Below are 19075 nucleotides of genomic sequence, written 5' to 3'. Positions count from 1 at the left end.
CCATGATGGCGAGTGGTCTTCCTTGCCTCAGCCCTTGAGCCTTTTTCCACCATATTTTCTCCCCTTTCCTTTGATGGGGGAGGGTGTAAGAGCAGTTGTGGTATTTAGTTGTTCATCAGTGTGAAACTACAAAAGGAGGCTACTGTGAGTCATGTTCAATGTTTGGACAAGGCTAGGAAGAGGTGAGTTAGCAGATGATGAAATGGGCTGGTCTAGTTAATAAGAGACTGAAACTAATTACACCAGGAAATCTCTTTAATAAGGTGTGGAATCTTAGTATACCTCTGAGGTTTTCTTGAAGTTAGTTTGGGATATGTAAACCCAAAGTAGCTTGAGTGGCAAGCTACATATTGTTCTTAGTTACTCGTTTTCCCCCTCTGCCCCCTTTGTTCACTAGCTTATTTTTCTTCTTTCTTCTCTCCTTCCTCCCCTACCACCCATCCCCTCCCCAGCCTATTTTACTGCTTTCCTTTTTTGGTAACCAGAGGCTGTTATTGCAAAGATGACAAAGGGAAATGTTTCTCTCTGTTGCAACTTGTTCTTTCAGTCTCCTGTAAGCTGCTGTTCCCACGTTTACCTTGCTGGGTTGGGTTTCTGAAGACAATTGTTTCATATCACCAAGTAGAAAGCACAGAAGGCAAATGTAGCTGAAGAGTGATTCCTGTGTTTTAAGTTAAATGTTAACCAGATTCAAACAAGTTCAAGAGCATTTCAAACGAGGTTAACGTGTTGGGCTGGTGAACAAGAAAGAACTCAAGCAGAGAAGAATAGGTATGGGGATATTCTATTCAGAGGTACGTGGTCATTTTCTGCACAGTAACTGAAGCTATTGAAGCTATGGATATATGTTGGTTTTACTTTGTTTCCTTCATGTCGTCACGTACATGGGCTTAAAAATATGGCAATTTTTTTCCTTTGGAATACTGTTCTTCAGCTATTACAAATTGAAAAAAGTACCATTAGTAGGAGCAAAATAAGCACAACAACCAGTATAATTATTGTGGCTTTGTAGACAAAATTCATGTTTGCTCAACGTTTTTTGTTGTACTGTATTGAGATCAGAGTGATTCTGAACATTGTGTATGAATAACTAAGAACTCCAAGTGGACTCCTTAACTTATGTTGAATACAGATAATAAAGCTGGTGCCCAAGGAAACATTATCTAGAGAAGCTTCGGTTTAGAAATGTGACTTAAAAGAAATTTTTTAGATCTTATGAATTTTTCCCCAGACTGTAAATAAGTCAGCACAACCTTGGATTTCAACATAAATGCTATGTAAGCATATTCATTATTTTATAAATTTTCCATTTGCACCCTAGGGAACAAATAAAGATTTCAGTTCTTTTTTGATTGTGAATACAATGTGTAGCACTGCTGCTTCTTTTTCTGGGTATAGCATTGTATATCTGTTCCTTTAAAAGGTCACATTTTCATCCTGAAAGACACTCTTTTAATTTTAAAAGGCTATTCAATGAAAGTATCTTTTCTTTCAGTATTATAGGGACCTTGAATCTGTGCATTCACACACTAATGGAATGAGTAGACTGCATCACATTCTTTTTTGTCTCTCTCCAGTTTGGCTACTCAGAGATAGTATTGTACAAGAAACAGTCATCTAGTAGAATTAAAATGGTGCTTAGGGAATGTTCAAAGGCTCTCCATGTTTTCTGTCCTTTCTAGTTAATCATATATTATGCATTGGTTTCTTGTCTTAAAGTGTTTTTAGTGAGATGTAGTTTTCTTGGTAAGATAGTTTATTTACACTGATAGAAATCTACGGAAGTGCAAATAAAGTGCAAGATTTATTTGCTGAGAAGTATGGAAGAGATACTAGTATATTCCCTAGCATCCCAAATATGGTTTATATTTTCCCATTTAGTTTGTAGAAGGCCTTTGCATGACTTTTAGCACACAGGAAAAGGCTGTGGATTGATTCAGAATATCTTTATAACATGAAATATTCCTTTTTGTCTAAACAGTTGAAAACGTTTGATATAACTTTGGCTGTCCCTTGCAGTTCTCAAAAGAGAAGGCAATTTCCACTTGAAATTCTTGTCCCAGATTTACCTTTAGCCTACTCCCTAGTGGCTGAATGCTTTTTTCTTTGTATTGTGCCTTGAAACTTTATCATAGTATCTCAGAATCATTTGACTTGGAAGAGACCCTTAAAAGACATTCAGTCCAACTCCTCTACAGCAAGTAGGGACACCTACAGCTTGTTCAAAGCCCCATCCAGCCTGACTTTGGATGTCTCCAGTGATGGGACACCCACTACCTCTCTGGGCAATCTGTTCCAATGCCTCACCACCCTCATTTTAACAAACTTTTATCATGTTTGGCAGAACTTGCTGAACTGCTAGCTGGTTTTTTATTACTACTTTAGCAAATCTAAGCAAGGAGTCACTGAAAGCAAGTAGGAAAATTTAGTGTGCAATTCATCTGGATCTGTGTAAACTACCAGGTTCACTCAGTCCAGCCACATGGCCTATAACTGATACCAAAAACAGTTCTGTAGAGGTGTTACCCTTCCATCTGTCAGCTAATGTTCTTTTACTTTCACTTCATATCTTGTGATCTTGCATTGAGTGATTTTAACCATGAAAATTGTTGCCTAATGTGTGTCCCTATTAGCATGTGTTTTGTGCAGCGTCACGCTGTTAGGTTCATGGTGTGCAGCATGTCTGCATGTTGTGTGGTTCTGCAGGAGTGTGAGGGAAGAAGTGAAGGGCTTTGCTGCATTGGAAGAGGCACTCACTTTCTCTATACCTAAGCTCAAGTTCAAGTTCTTGCTTCCCACTCTTCACAGCCATTTTTTTCAGAGCTCATGGGGTAATGCTGGGGGTAATGCTACATCTCCTGTGCTCCACTGACAAGCAGGAGTAGGTCTGTTCAGAGTCCTGTGGGGGTGGTCAGGCTGCTGGTAGGTGATGTGTAGGTGAGAGTCCACTCATCCATTTGCCTCCCACTTCTTTTTAGGCATTTATAAATCAGATGTCCCCCTCAGTCATCATTTCCCCAGACTGAACAGACCCATGTTATTCAGCCTTTCCTCATGAGAGAGATGCTCCAGGCCCTTTAACATCTTTGCAGCCCTCCACTAGACTTCTTTGAGGAGATCCCTGCCTATTTTGAACTGGCAAGCCCAGAAATGGGCACAGTACTTCAGATGTAGCCTCACTAGGTCCTAGTAGATGGGGGGAATCACCTCCTTCACCCTGTTGGATCTCTCTTTTTAATATGCTGCAGGATACCATAGGCCTTCTTGGCTCACAGGGGTACACTGCTGGCTCATGGCCAACCTTGTTGTTCACCAGAACACCCAGGTACTTCTCCATAGAAGAAGATACTATTGTGATGTCCTGAATACTACTGTGATCAAAACAATGTGCTCATAGTTGTTTGGTTTCCTTTGTTAAATATCCTGCTTGTATCTTTGCTCCTCCAGACCTCAAATCCTGTTTGTCAATTTTGGATGTATATTGTATGTCAGAGCTATGGCCTTTTCACCTTTAATACATTTTCTTTGATTAAAATAGACATTTTCTAGGATGCAAACCTGCAGAATAATAATGGGCCTTAAGAGAAACCCACAAAACCTGTTTGTTTTGTGTGCAGTGTTTCTTTTTTTTTGTTTGTTTTTGTTTGTTTCAATGAATGGAATGCATTAATTTGTGAAAGAGTCAATTCTAAAAAAGACACCCCGCTTCACTGAAAAGGTAATCATTTAAAGGTTACTTTAAGTACTTAAATTACACATATATTAGCTGGTTGGGAATTGCTTCCTTAAATTATCTGCACATGAGATGTTTTGTTAGAACTGCCAATTTCAGAAGATAAAAGAGAGCGTGTGTGGCTCTTGCATGCCTGTCTGTGGATGACTGCAGTTCCAAGTAATGTACTCTGTTAGAGTGTAATAATTTCTTCATCACTATTCATGGTTCTAGAACTGGATTCAACAGTACTGTGAGGTTTAGAAAAAGATTCTTTGGGTCAATGAAAATATCAGTCAAAAATACTTCTGTCAGTGGCTGAGCAATAAAACTCTGTGAAGCAGTGTGGAAAGAAAACACTACAGCATGTCATCTGATGACGTTAGCTACTGGCATAGCAAGAATCAGAGTAGAAAGGAGTAAGGTTGTGTAGTAAATGGCTGGGATTTAAGCCAGTGTTCAGCCAAGCAGCAAATCTCCTGCATCTTTAAAGGAACAGAGCTGTATTTAAAAGCAAGAGTAACAGTCTACTGTTCACTACTGACAGAGTGCACTGGAGCTTCTTTTCTGTGGATGTGAAGGTGTAGTCCTAGACACAGACATGACTGAGAATGAGGTTGTTAGCCAAACAGATTAATTAAATGGCACAGATATTCAAGGTTCTTATGCCAGTAGGCAATTTAAAAGAGGGATTTCTCCTCTAAATCATTAAAATTGGTTTGTTTCTGAAAGAATGTGTAGCAAATGTCATAGGAATGGATTAAAAGAATATGGACAGATGACACAAGTTTACACTGTTGCATGTGTTCTTTGTAAATTCTTGTCTGATATAATGAAAACAAAACCAGAAGTGACACAAGGTCTGGCAAGCATGAAAGTACTTTCTCTACACTGGGAAATCATTTATCTAGTGCAGTTGTTCAAAAGAGCAGCAATGATATTGGAGGCAAGCTTGTACTGTAGGTAAATGTTTGAGGTAAAAATGTAAATAAGAGGAATCTTTTTTATGTGGAAAAAGTGTAACAGCAGGAGAGGGTGAGTAGAGAGGACTCAGAGTTTAGAGATAGATCTTGTAGCATGTTTAGGCTGTGATACAGAGAGGATCAGAATGAAAACCTGCAGGTAGTAACTGAAGAAATACACTATATTGGAAAATGGCAAAGAACCTTGATATTGAAGAGGAAATAAGAAAAAAACCTTTTTTCTTTTTTTCGATTGAAGAACTTCAAATGTTACAAGTTAGGCTGTTATTTTCTGCCTGCTGGTGACTGAAAGTGTATAGTACTCCTATTTCTCTCTACCTGTGCTTATTCTGACTTCTTACTGCTAAAGGGGGAAGGAATTGCAAATACGGTCAGAGGTGCTTGAACATACTGAGCAAAGACATGAGCAGCAAGCAGTTTTCAAAAGCCAAGCAGGATCTGAGCTGTGGCCATATATGTCCACATTCTTCAGGTACGAGGTTTAACTTTGAAGCCCAATAAAAGAAATGTGGTGTTTTTTTCTTCTTCTTTTTTTTTTTCCTTTCTTTTTTCTATTAAAAAAAAAATACTTCTGGCTCAACTTTCACCAGCTATGTGGTTTTGCTCTGTGAATTGATGAGTCAGGAGTTATGCCTCTTGTTCAAGCAGTGCCCATCTGAAGGGAAAGCTTGCTGTAAGCTTGGCTAGGTGTGGGCTTGTCAGAGCTTGCTTGCTTTCTGTTCCAAAATGAACAGAAAATTAATGCTCTGTACGCGGTCCATGTCAGACTTCTCACACTGAGGGCTGACAGCTACGTACAGCTGCAGGTGTATCTCTTACCGCCATCTTCTGGAAGACGCTTGGAATGGCAACCCTCTGTCGGGGCTGCGCGGCAGACTCTTGGGACGTGCAAGCAGTCAGGATGGACTGTACGGAGATGTTAGTGAATGGTGTGTGCTGACAAACATTCTCTTCTCTCTTCAGCCCATTTGTCAGGCAGCTTATAATAACGATTTCAATGAAGTTCAGCTCCTTTTGGATAAAAACAGCAACTACCTGAATATCCAGGACAGCTTCGGTGGAGATACCCCCTTAATCTGTGCATGCAAGCAAGGAAACAACAGAATTGCTAGCTATCTTCTTAAAAAGAATGCTGATGTCAACCTCAGAAACAAGGTAAGTAGTCACAGACTCAGCCTTTGCACTGGCTGCTCTTTTGAGTACATGTCTGAGAACACTGGCAGTACTGTTAAACCTTAGCTTTGTTTGCAGCTCAGGCATGTCTAATCCTGACGTTGTAATTCAGTAAACCTTTATGTTTCTATTTATTTCCTCATTTATTTTCCTGACTTGACAATGCACACAAGATATAACAAACATTGCCATCCTCAGTTTCTCTGTTTGTTTCCCATTTAGTCAATGCTGCATGTCATCCCCAGTCCCCAGTGAGTTCTGCCTGCAGCACTCTGCATTCATCTGCCCTCCAGCTTATATCTGTTCTTCCTGTAGCCTTTCTTTTCCATCTGTCTTTATCTTCACCCTATAGTTAAAAGGAAGATCTGAAAGACAGCCTGTCCGTTCCTCCCATAAGGATCCCTGAGGAAACTGAACCTGAGGGCTGAAGGGAGCAGCCTTCTGTCTGTTCTTCCCCTAATCCATATTTTTCTAAAATCTGCCTGCCTTCTAGAACAGCCATGAGTGGTTATTTTCCCTAGGGTGATAAGGAAGTGTGTTTATGTGGCAGGTTTCCCATAGATTACAAAGAAAAGGAGCCTGGAAAATGCATATTCTGGCTTCACTTGTTCACAATTGTTCTTGTGGGAGCTGGAATGATATTAAGGGTGCTAAAGTGCTAGGAAAAATTATCTAAACTTGTCAATTCTGTTGTATCATCTCAAACTCTAAGTCAGTGTTTAGCAAGTTCCTACACACTCGTGCTATTTTACACCTCTGGTGTCCAGCATGTTTTTTTTCACAGCAAATGTGTATGAGACTAGTGAAATGTTTACTTCTATCTGCTCTGTTTGATCCAGAAGACTCTGTCTCACCTTGAAGTCCCTTTGAAATGTTCTTTTTGCAGAAAGATCGTTCTTATTGCATTGGCAGCCATTTCTTAGCCTTGCCTGGTTTTCTTAAATTATTTTCTCTTTCACCTTCACAGATGGAATTAAGTTCTTGGGTGAAGAGCTTGACTGGTGCTCAGAACTGAGAATAGGAAGCAGATGATTACACAGAAAGGCTTCTGAGCTTATTTTGGGCCATGACATAACACCATAACCTGATTTGTCAGACTCCAGTTTAATGAATTGTAGGACACTCATCTTCTTTAATGTCCAAGTTAATAGCTCTTCTCTTCTTCTTTGGTAGATACAATATTCAAAGATTGTTAAACTCTTCTCACTGGAGTCTGCTATGGGTGTTGCTAATTTCCTGTTTCATGTAGGTGACATCAGCTCTTCTATGTCTCTACTTCAGTAACAAAACCTCTGTAAGTGAGGAGCGGCAGGGATTCTTCCTGCTGATTTAACTTGCTGGGTCAGGGTAGACTTCCACTCTGCCTTCTTTCTCTCAACAGTCAAGTCTGCAGCCATATTCATGAAATCCTTTGAATCTCCCATTGTTCTTACATGTGGAGCCTAGTTTCCCTGAGTCTGTATGAGTCAAATGTGCACCCACTTGAAGGAAACAAACTGCATGTGATGGTTTCTGCTTGAAAATCAGAGAACTACTTCTAGTTGATAACCTAAATAAAAATGTTTGTCAAATACAGAAAGGATCTAGTATTGTCAATATTATACAGATATAATCAGAGAAGTGATTTTGATACTAATCAGAGTTATTTTATTTTATGTTTAGAAACTCCGCACTTGTCTGCATTATGCTGTCAGAAAACGGTTTACCTTCCTTGATTATGTGCTCATCATAATCCTCATGCCAGTTTTGCTTATTGGATATCTTCTCATGGTGAGTCTGGTTGAAAGCAAAAAAGGCCCTACACATTTACTTCTCCTCTATCACCTTCCTTATGGAGATATTTCAGGCCATGAAACTACACAGAACATGGGCTGCTCTTTTTGCAGCAAACACTGATGGAGAGCAACAGAAGAAGCAAAGTTTTCACTATGAGCGTAGCTGGTGAAGGGGCAGGGTTATGTCACTGCATCAGTCTGGTATTTGCAGAAGTCAGGCACTTCTTATTCAGAGAAAACAGTATCTAACCAACATCTACTTAACAGTGTATGCAGTTGAAATGTCTCACCGTGTACATTTTCACTGCCACTAAACAGATCTCAAAGACGAAACAGAATGAAAACCTGGTCAAGATGTTGCTTTGGGCTGGAGCTGATGTTAATGCTACAGACTCTGTAAGTGGATTTATATAGATGTAGTTGTGGCTTGTATGCATGTTATATTAGTAAAAGCAGACTTCAGACTTCTAGCTATGCAATACGGCTTTCGGAGTAGGATCAGAGACTGAACTGATATAACAGGAAGATTTAGTTTTTGTACTTGACCCTTTAGCAATATTTATGTAATGTATTCAGAAACAATTCTCCACTGACAGCTTAGTGTAGTTTTTTGATCAAACTTGTTTGGAACAACTGCTGAAGCTAAGAAAAACACAGCATCTAAAATCTAGCATGACATTGTTAGATGTATGCTTTTACTTAGACCAGTGTGAGTGATTATCAGCTTCTTGACTGCTGTGATGTGATGATATAGCTTCTGAGTTTATCACCATTAGGCTAAGGTTGACCTCTGGGCAAAGGTCATGCCTTAGCACTAGACCCTGTTTCTTTTTTTGGTCTTTAGAGTGTATTGGTCTGCCACGTGTAGTGTTTGTGTTGACTATTTTGCTCGGGTGTGGCAAGGAGCTCCTTTCCTCCAATGCACAAAAGGAGAAACTACAATTTTAATAGCAATCAAATTCTAAAATACTTAAGTTTGAGCAAAGAATATAAATTAAGAAATAGTTATTGAGCTAGAGATCATGAAATCCCTTGAAGTAAGTGAAGAGTTACTGGCTTCCTGCTAAAGGTATCAGACTTGTTTTAGCAGCTGCATCCTAGAAGAGGATTTTTTCCTGTTGCTATTATGACAATGTGCTTTACTGTGTTGTGCATTGGAACATGAGATTATATATTTTATTCATCCAATTTTTAGGGGGAACATTATAAGATATAAGGGGATATTGCTAGCACTACTTACCTAATTTCTGTTAAAGAAGGAATAAAGCTAAAATCCGTGTCCTACTGTTTCCCTTCAGTATGGTAGCACAGCCCTTCACTACGCTTGTCAAATGAGAAATCAGGCAGTCATTCCTCTCCTGCTTGAAGCTCATGCAGATATTTCTGTAAAGAATCAGGTAAGAAGGTGAAGCTTATAACTGGGTAACCTTATCAGGAGGGTGAATCAATATGTTGTAAGCCTTAGATGGTGTGTAGCAATTAAAAAAAAAAAATGTAGTGCACAGCTTCTTGGCAGCAAACTTGTTTGCTGTGGGGTTTAAAGCAATTTTTGCCCAATTTCCTTTATTGGCAACAGGTACTTTAAGTCCGGATACTTCACACTGGATTTCTACCATCAGCAACAGTCTACACATTCACTAGATTGGCAAAACTGCTCAACTCAGAGCTATGCTACAGTTGTTCCTAAGATGCAGGATGCAGAGAAGTGTTAAGAGCCCTCCAAGGAGCTCTGTGTAGCACTAGACACCATTCTTCTGAAAGGGGCTAAGTCAAGCTTCTGCTGTCCTTTAAGAAGCTCAAATACTGTCACAAGAAATATCCAGGAGTATCTGTATTGTTCATTTGAGACAAATGAAGTTTTGACTGTGTTGCTCTTGACTGTGTTAGCTCTTAACTCTGCAATATCTTTGGACATTATCCCCAGGGAATGGTGGATCAGCTGTTGCTACTCGAGCAGAGGCAAGGATGCTACCCTATACTTCAGTAAGAGTTCTGTTAGACACAGCACATACTGAAAACTTTTCTTTAGAACAAAGAAGTGACAGTGAAATTCATGCAGAACACCAAGGACGGCAAGTTCAGGAAACTTCTTTGTACTTATATTTATCATAGTCTGATGTACTTCATCTGTTTCTTTCAGGATGGGGAGACTCCTTTAGATATTGCAAGAAGACTACAGTTCAGCAGCATTGAAAGCATGCTAAGGAAAACTTCCTAATGCTTGGTGGGACTTTATCAAGGACTGTTGAAAGTGGAGGAAATCATTCCATCAGGCAATACATTCTGTATAGCAGCAAGAGTCCTGCAGAGGGCTGCAGACTGATAATTGATAGATACTTGATCCAAATTGATGTAGGCTTTGACTATTTTGTATGAGATTTGTGAGTACCCTCAGGACTGTGTGAACTGAAAGGAGTTTATTTGCTTTTACTAAGCTGTGAATGAGTACAATTGCATTCAAAATATTGCTCTTCCCATCTGCTTGTCCAGTTTTACTGCTTGACTTGCACAGATAAGGCTTCTGGAAACCTAAGCACCATACGTGATGATAAGCAGCCAATGAAGAAATAGAATATCCTTCTGTGTTACAGCATCCTTACGGGATACAACTGAAAAGTATACCACAACAGCATATACAAGGCCTTCTTTTCCTACCATGGGAACAACTATTCAAATAGATTGCTCTCCTTAGCACTTCTTCCTTCACTCCTGCAGATTTCACACACATTAATTCTGAAGATATTGCTATGAGAGAAGGATTATCTTATGCTTTTACATAAAAGAAGCATCAAGAAGAGATTGAATTATTGGAGTCCAGAAGCAAAGACAGTTCCCAAGTTGCTTTAATGAATTAATAAATAACAATGAAAATCTGTTTGAAGCAAATCTTTTGACTACTTTTCCAATATAGAAAAAAAATTACTAAAATTAAAAAAATAAAACAGTGAAATGCTGTAATGATGGGAGCCAGATATATTATTCTCAGAGGACTGGACAGGATAGTATGCTTTTAAGAGTGGTGCACACAGCAGAGAGTGCATGTACCAAAACAATGATAAATTCATGAATCTTTTATTGCATGGGTAAAGACGTAGGAAACTAGAAGTGGTAAACAATTTGTTAGCTTGACCTGCCTCTTTGTGGTTTAATAATGCACTTATATATGGGAGTCTGCTTTCAAACATTGCTGCGTCTTGTTTCCTTGGTCTAATGGATCTTTATCTGTCTCAGCAGTTTTGATCGTTTTGTGTAAGCTGTCATAAGTTTGGAATATAGGTGCTATGATCAGCACTGCTACTGGCTGCTAGACTAGGTGCATGGACAAAGTTAGAGTATGTTTCCTGTGCTGTAGCAAAGCTGGCATACTTTTCTGTGTACCTAACTTATTGGATACTGACTCCAACTGCAGGCAGTCTTGGCTGAGCATATAGTCAGGCTTTAGATCCCTCCCAGAATCATCCCAGGAAACAAAGCTACCTGTCTGAGACTGTAGAGATGACCACTTTGTGCATAACCTGAGGACAGGTACTCAACCAGATCAACATATATATCAGTAGATGTGAAGTACTTGTACAGATGGCATAGGTTTAAGATACTGTTTCTTTCAGCTAATGGCTTGGAAGGGAGAACAATTGAATGCTTTCAGAAATGCCATGAACAAATTTTGGCCAAGACACAAAACTATGTAAAATTCAAAGTCAACAGCACAGTGCTTTCAACAACTTAATTGCGTGTCTTAAGATTACTGCATGAGGTGACAACTGTATTGGTGGGAGTGTGGCTTGCTTGATGTATCTGCATCTTCTTATTCCTCATCTACAACCCATGTAGCTGAGGGTTTAGAGTGCGTGAACAAATCTTTGGGTGATATGTGGGCAAGGAGGGCAGGAGAATACTTGGATAAGTCCAAAAAAACAAGGTTGAGATTGTCTTTTGAAATTGAATTCCTCAGTATTTGGAAATCACTGATTGCCTGCTCTGATTCTTGTCACTGAAGATTTCTTTCTCATCATGGCAATGTTAGTAAACATGAGGAGGGAAAAAGAAAAAAGCCAAGTGCTCTGCCAGGTGGACAAAAGGTACAGTTTAAACATTGGACAATGGTACTGTGGAGTAAGATGTAAGATATACAAGAGAATATATCATTTAGGCTTACGAAAATCAGTCTTGTGTAAGTAAGAGCTGTCCAAATTAAGTTATCCTTGAAGAATGTTGCCTATTGTATTTGTGTTTTCAATTTTTATTCACATATACTTTAATTTTCTTAGGAAGAAAATTCCTAAGAAACAGTAACATCATGGAAAACCTCAAACTATGCAGAAAGCAAGAAATAAGCAAGTGCAGGTAAACACCTATACTAGAATTCTTTACTCTTGTCTCTGTATTTATCTTCAGGTATCATCCTTCTTGCGAAATAAAAACGTTGGAGATTTTACTGAATGGATCAACACTGTACATGTAGTTTCAAAGGTATTTTATTAGTAGTTCAATGATTTTCATATACATTTTCTCAGCTGCATCAAGGCCCCAAATAAAATCAAGATGTCCCCAATCAGGCAAATGCTTATGATAACAGAGATTAGTAATCCTAGAAAGCAGCTTTGCCATGTCTTTGGGATCTGCAAATTTGTCTTGTCCACCACTCCAAACGGCAATGGGCGTGCTTATCTTCTCTATCTTGTATGCAGGAGGAGTAGACTGTAAGAAAGGGAGGACATCTGAGTGAATGCTGTTATATCAGAAGCTATTTAGAAAAAGGATTCTGCGCAGAGGTTTTTGTTTCTCTTCTGCACTCATTACAGGAAAACAGTAGGAATCAAGTCCACTCTCTTAATGCATATTTCCCTAGCTCCAGTCCCTATGTATCATGGAAGGGAATGATCCATCCTATTCTTAGAATCTTTCTGCAGTGCGTGGCTATGAGTTGTCCTGAAATTTGACATCTGCTTATTCTGATCATATACATGTATGGATGTAGAAAGAGCAGTGTATCCATTTACCATGAAAAGACTGTGGAGCTTACTCGCGTGTATACCTAGCATGGAAATCTCTTTAATTTTTTGCTGGGGTAAGAAGTGCATCTGTTAGTCTTAGTTGTTATATTTAGGACTGAAGTAGCAATAATATAATTTGTCCATTTGTAATTTTGTGCATAGACAGAACTTTGCTGCTTTTCAACTGATGTCTTTGCAGCTTTTCGATCTGTAGAAAGCAACTTGCTGTAGTACAGAACGGCAGGCTCCAAATAAAATGTGCTAATTAAAAGTTTAATGATTGTCAACCATATGGAGAGATCACATATGGAGGCTCTTCCCTAACTGAAAGGCAGGCCTTGAGGATTTTTTGGAGCTTCATACTCATCCAGTCCTAGGACTTAGCCATGGATCTTGGTCTATCGAGTATGGCTGGTAAATCAGCATATCAATAAATACATCCCTGCATCAGTAGGGAAAAAAAAATGAAGTTAGCTGTCTGCAAGAAACTGCCTATGCTTTGTCTATGAACAATACACTTTTTACATTAGTTAGGTTCAGGTGAAACGTTATCTCAGAACACCTTAGACAATCCGTAGCAGCTGAGGTCATGTGTGCTGCGTTCTTAGTTTTGCCAAAGCTCAAGAAGTTCTCAGGAAAATGATATTGCCTTACCTGATTGTATTTCTTCATATTTTCCTTCCAGCCATAGTCATAAGCCTGGAATTTGTCTGCATGGAATACCTGTGGATATTGTAACAAGGACAGATAAAATGCAAGTGTTAAGAGACAGAGCAGAGTGCTGGTGCTATTTTTCTTCCCTGTGATTGAACACAAGGATCAGACAGTGCATTGGGAGTTCCTTCCTGCCCTTCCTCTAGTTGCAGGCTTTCCTGGAATGGGCCATAGGATGAGTGGCTTTGTCAACTTTACCCTTGCAAACATTCTGTCCTGTTCCCCAGCTGCCACCATTGGGATGTTTTGTTTTATGAATTTGGCTGGAGTCACTTCAGTTAGCTGTGACGTGGGGCTGTATTCAGTTCTCACACTGTGAAGAGGACCTGTCTAGAACCTGTCAGGGTTATTATTAGTTGTGTAGTGTAATCTGTGATATCTCCTCACATCACACATCACAAGGATACATCATTTGTGTGTCAGTGGGGTCTGATCTGCTCACAGTAGTGGTGACCTTTCCAGACACACCGTTATTCTTACAAGAGTTCAGCTTCTATAAGTGGATTATAATTAGTTTGTCACTTAGCAGTAGTCTTCTTGAATCTGTTTTGTTATAAAAAGGAATTAAATGGACTCTGTCCTACTGGAAAGGTGAGTGCATTTTTTAAATTCAGACCTGATTAGTAATTTGATTAGTGTGTGGTTTTAGATAATGTGAGATAAAGTGAGAGGCCATTATGGAGCTCTTCCTCATTTATTCCCACATGGGCTGAGTTGAAGGTTTGAGTAATTGAGGATGCTATAGAAATCTGCTACCTTGCTTCCCTTTGCCAAATCTGGTTGCTGATGGTCTAGATGCTGGAGATTTGAACTCTTTATTTAGTGCTGGCAGAAACAGTCACACTGCTGTGCACATGCAATGCTTCTGAGCTGGCACTCTCTCGCCATGTTCTGGTTCAAACTCAGGTCTGCAGTTACCCCTCTGGAAGAGAGCTTTAACCTGGATCACATCTTTTTTCTGGCTCATCCCCTGCCTGCTCAGGTTTTCACTGTCCTCCTACTGCCTGCCAAGTGCCCAGGCTGTGCTTGAGTGCTTTTCTGCAACTTTCATGGCAAAAGCAAAGCTGGAGGCTGGAAGCCACTGGAGCCCAACAGCAGAGAGGCCTGATGTGCCATGGGGAAATCTCTTTGCTTGTTACCAAAGGGTCAGTTAGGGTAATGGTGTGGGAAGCAGTGCTCCCCCAGTGGCAGCTGCTTAGGACATGATTAGAGAAAATATGGTGGGAATTTCCCAAAACCACTGTCTCTGGACTTCCCCATGGCCTGTCAGTTGCATAAGAAGCTGTAGTAAGTGCTTATATTTCAGTATGCAGTTATACCTGCTGCCAATGTATTATATTCTGTACTGATGTTCCAGCTGGGGAATGTCCTACGTATACATCTATTCGACTCTGGAGAGAAAGCAAAAATGTTATAAAGGCAGGGATCCAATGCTGAGCAACACAATGCTGTGTTATAGCTCCATTTTAATAGGATAATCTTCAAATATCAAACAGAAAACTGGTAGACAGATACAGGAGTAGCTCATTAACAGTGTGAATCTGCACACAGATCTTTCTCCTGAAGGCAACTTATATTGAGGACGTAATACAGTACCACTGGAATCCTATGGTTCTCAACAGCAGAAAAAAACCTTCCTGTCATTTCAGAGTAGAATCCTTGCTTAACCTCCACACATGCATAAGTCTTTTGAAGACTCATTTTCTCCTTATTTTTCTGCAGGTGCTAAAGAAGCAACCTTACAAATCATGGGCTGGACTTTTCATCTGCTTGTATTTATTGTTTTCTTAAAGGGATGTTCTAATTCCATCCCCTCAGTTTCTTTCTCAGACTTACCTTGCCCTGAGGAGAACATTAGCCCTGAGGAGAACATTAGTGACTTAACCCAAGTCAAGTACTTTTCTCTAGGAATCTCATAGTGTTGCAGTCCTCAGGCACAGGGCAAGGAATTTCTGTAGCTCTCTGTGTTGTGGATTAAACTGTTCGGCCCATTTCTGAGAATAGCAAAAATGGGACATTCTCCTTTGTGTAGCTCTTTGGGACTGAATTCTGTCTCAAGTAGTCTAAAATTTGGAAATAGAAGCAGAACTTTTCCATTTTTTTAATTATTGTTCAAAGGACCATAGTGTCTGCATGCTAAGGAATAACACTGAAGTCTGATTCCATCATCCACTGGCTCTTTTTAAAGAGCATGTGTATATGACCAAATTCTGGTCTGGTTGTCCCCAAAAGAGGACATACCTAGAGATGTATGCAATATGGCGGCAGACTAAATTCAGCCTTTTCCTTCTGAGACAGAGTATGTCTGCTTGTTGGTCTGATCATCAACTCTAGTCTTAGTCCACACAATGTCCTGTACTCTCTCTGCTGAGAACTATGCTGTGTTTTATTTACATTAATGTGTATGACAAAAGGTTAAGGATGTAGTGCAAAATATAATTTCCAAAATAACTTTAATTTTACTTTGTGTAGGTGTTTTTGCATATACTTACTGTGTTCAGATTTTGTATGTTGCCCCCAGCTATATAACAGAGTATTTTGCCACAAAATCTATCGCTGTTTGTACAGAACTGCGTCACAGGTCCTTGCATAAATCCAATCTGGTGCATGGTTCCTTTCCAGCCAAATGCTAACTGAGGGAAGGGAAAAGTGCAACACTTTTTTTCTGTTACAAGAGCATTTTACCCAGGAAACTTGATACTAGCCTAGCCTCCCAACTCTGTATTCAAAGATTTCTGAAACAGTTTGCCCTCTTAGTACCCATTGAGGTGTTATTTTCCCCATGGTGCACAAGTCATTCCTACTTATTTTACTCTCTTCGGTCCTGGAGGAAACCATCCTTCAGTTTCTAATGTTGTGGCCTCAGTGCTACTTATTTCTGAAGTCTGAGATTGTTATAGCTGTTATTACAGCTCTGTTTTACTTCCTCCTATACAAGGCCAGCAAAACCCTTGATAACAGCAGTAATGAGAGAATATCATACTCCACTGGTCCTGCTGCAAACCCAGTTTTCTCTTCTCTTGTGTTTTTCCCACCCCAGAGTTTCAGAAGAGAATTTTCAAAAGCACACAATTTATCCCAAGCTCTGTATCAGCATCTTGTCCCTTTGAAAGCTCTTTGTCTAGACTGTGCAGCCTGGACCTTGAGATGGTAAGCTGGACCTTGTGCTTTGTGGGGGGAGGAAAGACATACCCTGAGCACTGCTGCAGGAAGTTTTGTTATCTTCATCAAAGGGCCTATAGCATATGTGCAAGTGGTTACTGGGCCCAGAGCAAAGAATACTTTCACCCTTTTAGCCAGCTCAGGATATGTAGAAAATGCTATGAAGCCTGCAAACACAGAAGAGCCAATCTGAGTTAGTGAAAACATCTTCAATGGGCAAAAATAAACAAGTATGAAATAGGTAGCAAATGAGAAGTGAGACAAGATTTGTAGCCCATTTCCTGTTGTCCATGTTTATCTATGCTGCATCTTCTAGCTAAGGCAAGTGTTAATGCTAAATCCTGAAATGAATTTTATCTGGGAGGCAGAGTTCATCTTGAACATGACAGAATGTCTAAACTTTGCCTTTATCAGAACAGTTTTTACAGGTGACATGGCAGAGAGTTTTAGGTGACAAGATCAGATTCCCTCTAATATTCATAAAACTCGCTGTAAAAAGAAATAAAAATTTCAGATTATAGCCTTTAAATGGCCGTAGGTTTTTATACATCCATGGAACAGTAGAATAATAAGCTGAATACTAGAACTTTGAGTATTTTCAACTGATTGTTTACACCAGAGGCATCTGTAGGATCAGTTAGCTTTGCCTTGAGAATCTTTTAATAATCTTATGAGAGGATAAGAAAGGAAAGATCTAGACCTATGATGGTATATTATTTTCCCACAATTTCATATCTTTTTTTCCCAAACAGTTTTCCCTAATGAGTGGTTTGTTGTTCATTTTCAATCGACATCCACTTATGAACCTTACACATAAGCTATAAACATCAAAACTTTTAGCTGATTCTGAAAAAAAAGTTGCACTCAAAAGCCATAAATTTGGTTAATGCTAAAGGCTAGTTCAAGGAGAAAATATGTTATTAGCATTTTTTAGATCCTAATTTTCAGCCTCTGGCAATGCTCTTTAAATGGTAATATGGCCAGTGACTATTTAAACCATATTTCATGAGTGTTTATAAGATAGGTATTAAGTCATACAACTTAGTAATGTTAAAATTCTTCTTCCTTGTCTTCTATTATTTGAAATTGTGTATTTTATATGCATTTTTTTTCTTATTAGTTTTTCCTTGCAGTTCACAAGGAAAATAACTGTATATCTTAACACAAAAGATGAACTTAATTAAAATTCCAGGTGCAGAGAACTTAAGAAAAATGCCCAGTGCCAGTATCCAGAGTACACTAAGGAATGGCTTTTAAGTATCTAATTATTTAAAAAGTCGGACTATATTTCTAACTCCTGTTAGATTTCTTTGTTTATTAATGGCACCCAAAACTGTTTTTAGAAAAGTTTCTTGTTTTGCACTCTAATCTCAGAAGGCACTTCTCCACAGACAAAGAAAACAGCAGTCAATGGGAAGACCTACCTCCTGATCAGCTGGGAACACAGGTGATTGTGAACCATAAGTGTCCTGACCTTACCTGATGCAGTGCCTTCAGAGTGACCAATATAGTATACATCCTTTTGTCCAGTTTTATTCATGATGAAGTACAGCTCTGCTGGAATATCGTATTTACCCATTTCATCAAAGCTACAGAAGAGAAACAAAGAAAGCTGGCAGGCAGTTATCATAATGTGAATTACTGAATGTTAATTTCATTCACTGCACTGAGCAGGATCCACTGAAAGACAAGAAAAGGACAGAAGGACACATCTGTACTGATAGGTTGCTTGATGCCTTGGGGTGTCAGCAGAGGAGGTGCAAAACTGTCATATGTGGCCCCTGATAAAGTGAATTTAATCAGGGCTTTCAGTAGCAAGGGTTACAAAATACATTTCTTTTGGTTGATTTCAGCTATGAGAGATCAGCTCAGACAAGGCTGCTCAACCTGTTCCAGCTGAGCTTCTTGTTCTCCTTTTCTTAGTGCTGCCTCTCTTCTCCTCAGCATCCCCTTTCATTTACCAGTGTCTGAAATCTCTTCCTCAGCCTGTGCTCCCAACTGTGAGTACCAGTGGTCATCCTTCTTTGTCTGGCTTTTTAACTCTCCTTGCATTTTGTAGACCCTGTTTTCTAATGCTAAGCAAAAATCCCATCAGGATGAAGCTATCTAGTACCCTTGGGACCTTCCATCTTGAGTAATTCCCCCTCCCCACGATACCTGAATTGCCAGAACTCTTTCTGGGAGGGCTTAAGGGTCTTGTGTTTTAAAGACCAGGTGTTCCCTCTGCTGTTTCCCAACCAGACATCAAAGCCAGCATCTGCAAGGAGGAATCCCAGGCTATTGTTGGGCAGATTAGAAATCCAGTGGGTGGCATCTCCTAGAAAAGCATGCTGTAGGAAGACTGCGGGCTTTTGTCCTGGAAAAGATTAAAATATTCTTATACTGGAGCAGTAGTTAATGTTGATTTCAGATTTGAGTTCAGAGTTTCATTTGTGAGAGATTTTAAGTCTTTCCTTTAAGAAGCTTCCAGAATAATTATGCATAGATACTGGGCTGAGAAACCTGAAGAGTTTGTACCATGCAAGCAGCTTAACCATTTCATGTCATGACTGGCAAAAAAAA

At 39.5% G+C, this 19075-nt stretch overlaps 2 protein-coding genes across 2 annotated transcripts in view; one reads left to right on the top strand and one right to left on the bottom strand.

The window, feature by feature from the left end:
• The first annotated feature begins 538 nt into the window (after nucleotides 1-538).
• On the top strand, nucleotides 539-11944 carry ANKRD22 (ankyrin repeat domain 22). The gene is made up of 6 exons (XM_010714487.3): nucleotides 539-794; nucleotides 5659-5850; nucleotides 7531-7638; nucleotides 7962-8039; nucleotides 8942-9040; nucleotides 9784-11944. Exons 1-6 carry the CDS (start codon nucleotides 774-776, stop codon nucleotides 9859-9861), a joined length of 576 nt encoding a protein of 191 aa, XP_010712789.1. The 5' UTR covers nucleotides 539-773; the 3' UTR covers nucleotides 9862-11944.
• A 27-nt stretch (nucleotides 11945-11971) lies between these two features.
• Nucleotides 11972-19075, bottom strand: part of LOC100550754 (lysosomal acid lipase/cholesteryl ester hydrolase-like) — a 12875-nt gene continuing 5771 nt past the window's right edge. The window contains exons 4-10 of the mRNA XM_010714486.3: nucleotides 18671-18869; nucleotides 17993-18102; nucleotides 16544-16680; nucleotides 15844-15984; nucleotides 14671-14742; nucleotides 13292-13360; nucleotides 11972-12341 (exon numbers count right to left, since the gene is read on the bottom strand). Coding sequence (XP_010712788.1) covers nucleotides 12108-12341; nucleotides 13292-13360; nucleotides 14671-14742; nucleotides 15844-15984; nucleotides 16544-16680; nucleotides 17993-18102; nucleotides 18671-18869 — 962 coding nt within the window. The 3' untranslated portion in view covers nucleotides 11972-12107. The remainder of the gene's footprint in view (nucleotides 12342-13291; nucleotides 13361-14670; nucleotides 14743-15843; nucleotides 15985-16543; nucleotides 16681-17992; nucleotides 18103-18670; nucleotides 18870-19075) is intronic.

Source organism: Meleagris gallopavo, chromosome 8 (assembly GCF_000146605.3).
Source record: "Meleagris gallopavo isolate NT-WF06-2002-E0010 breed Aviagen turkey brand Nicholas breeding stock chromosome 8, Turkey_5.1, whole genome shotgun sequence".
Lineage (NCBI taxonomy): Eukaryota > Metazoa > Chordata > Aves > Galliformes > Phasianidae > Meleagris > Meleagris gallopavo.
This window is presented reverse-complemented; position numbering and strand designations above follow the sequence as displayed.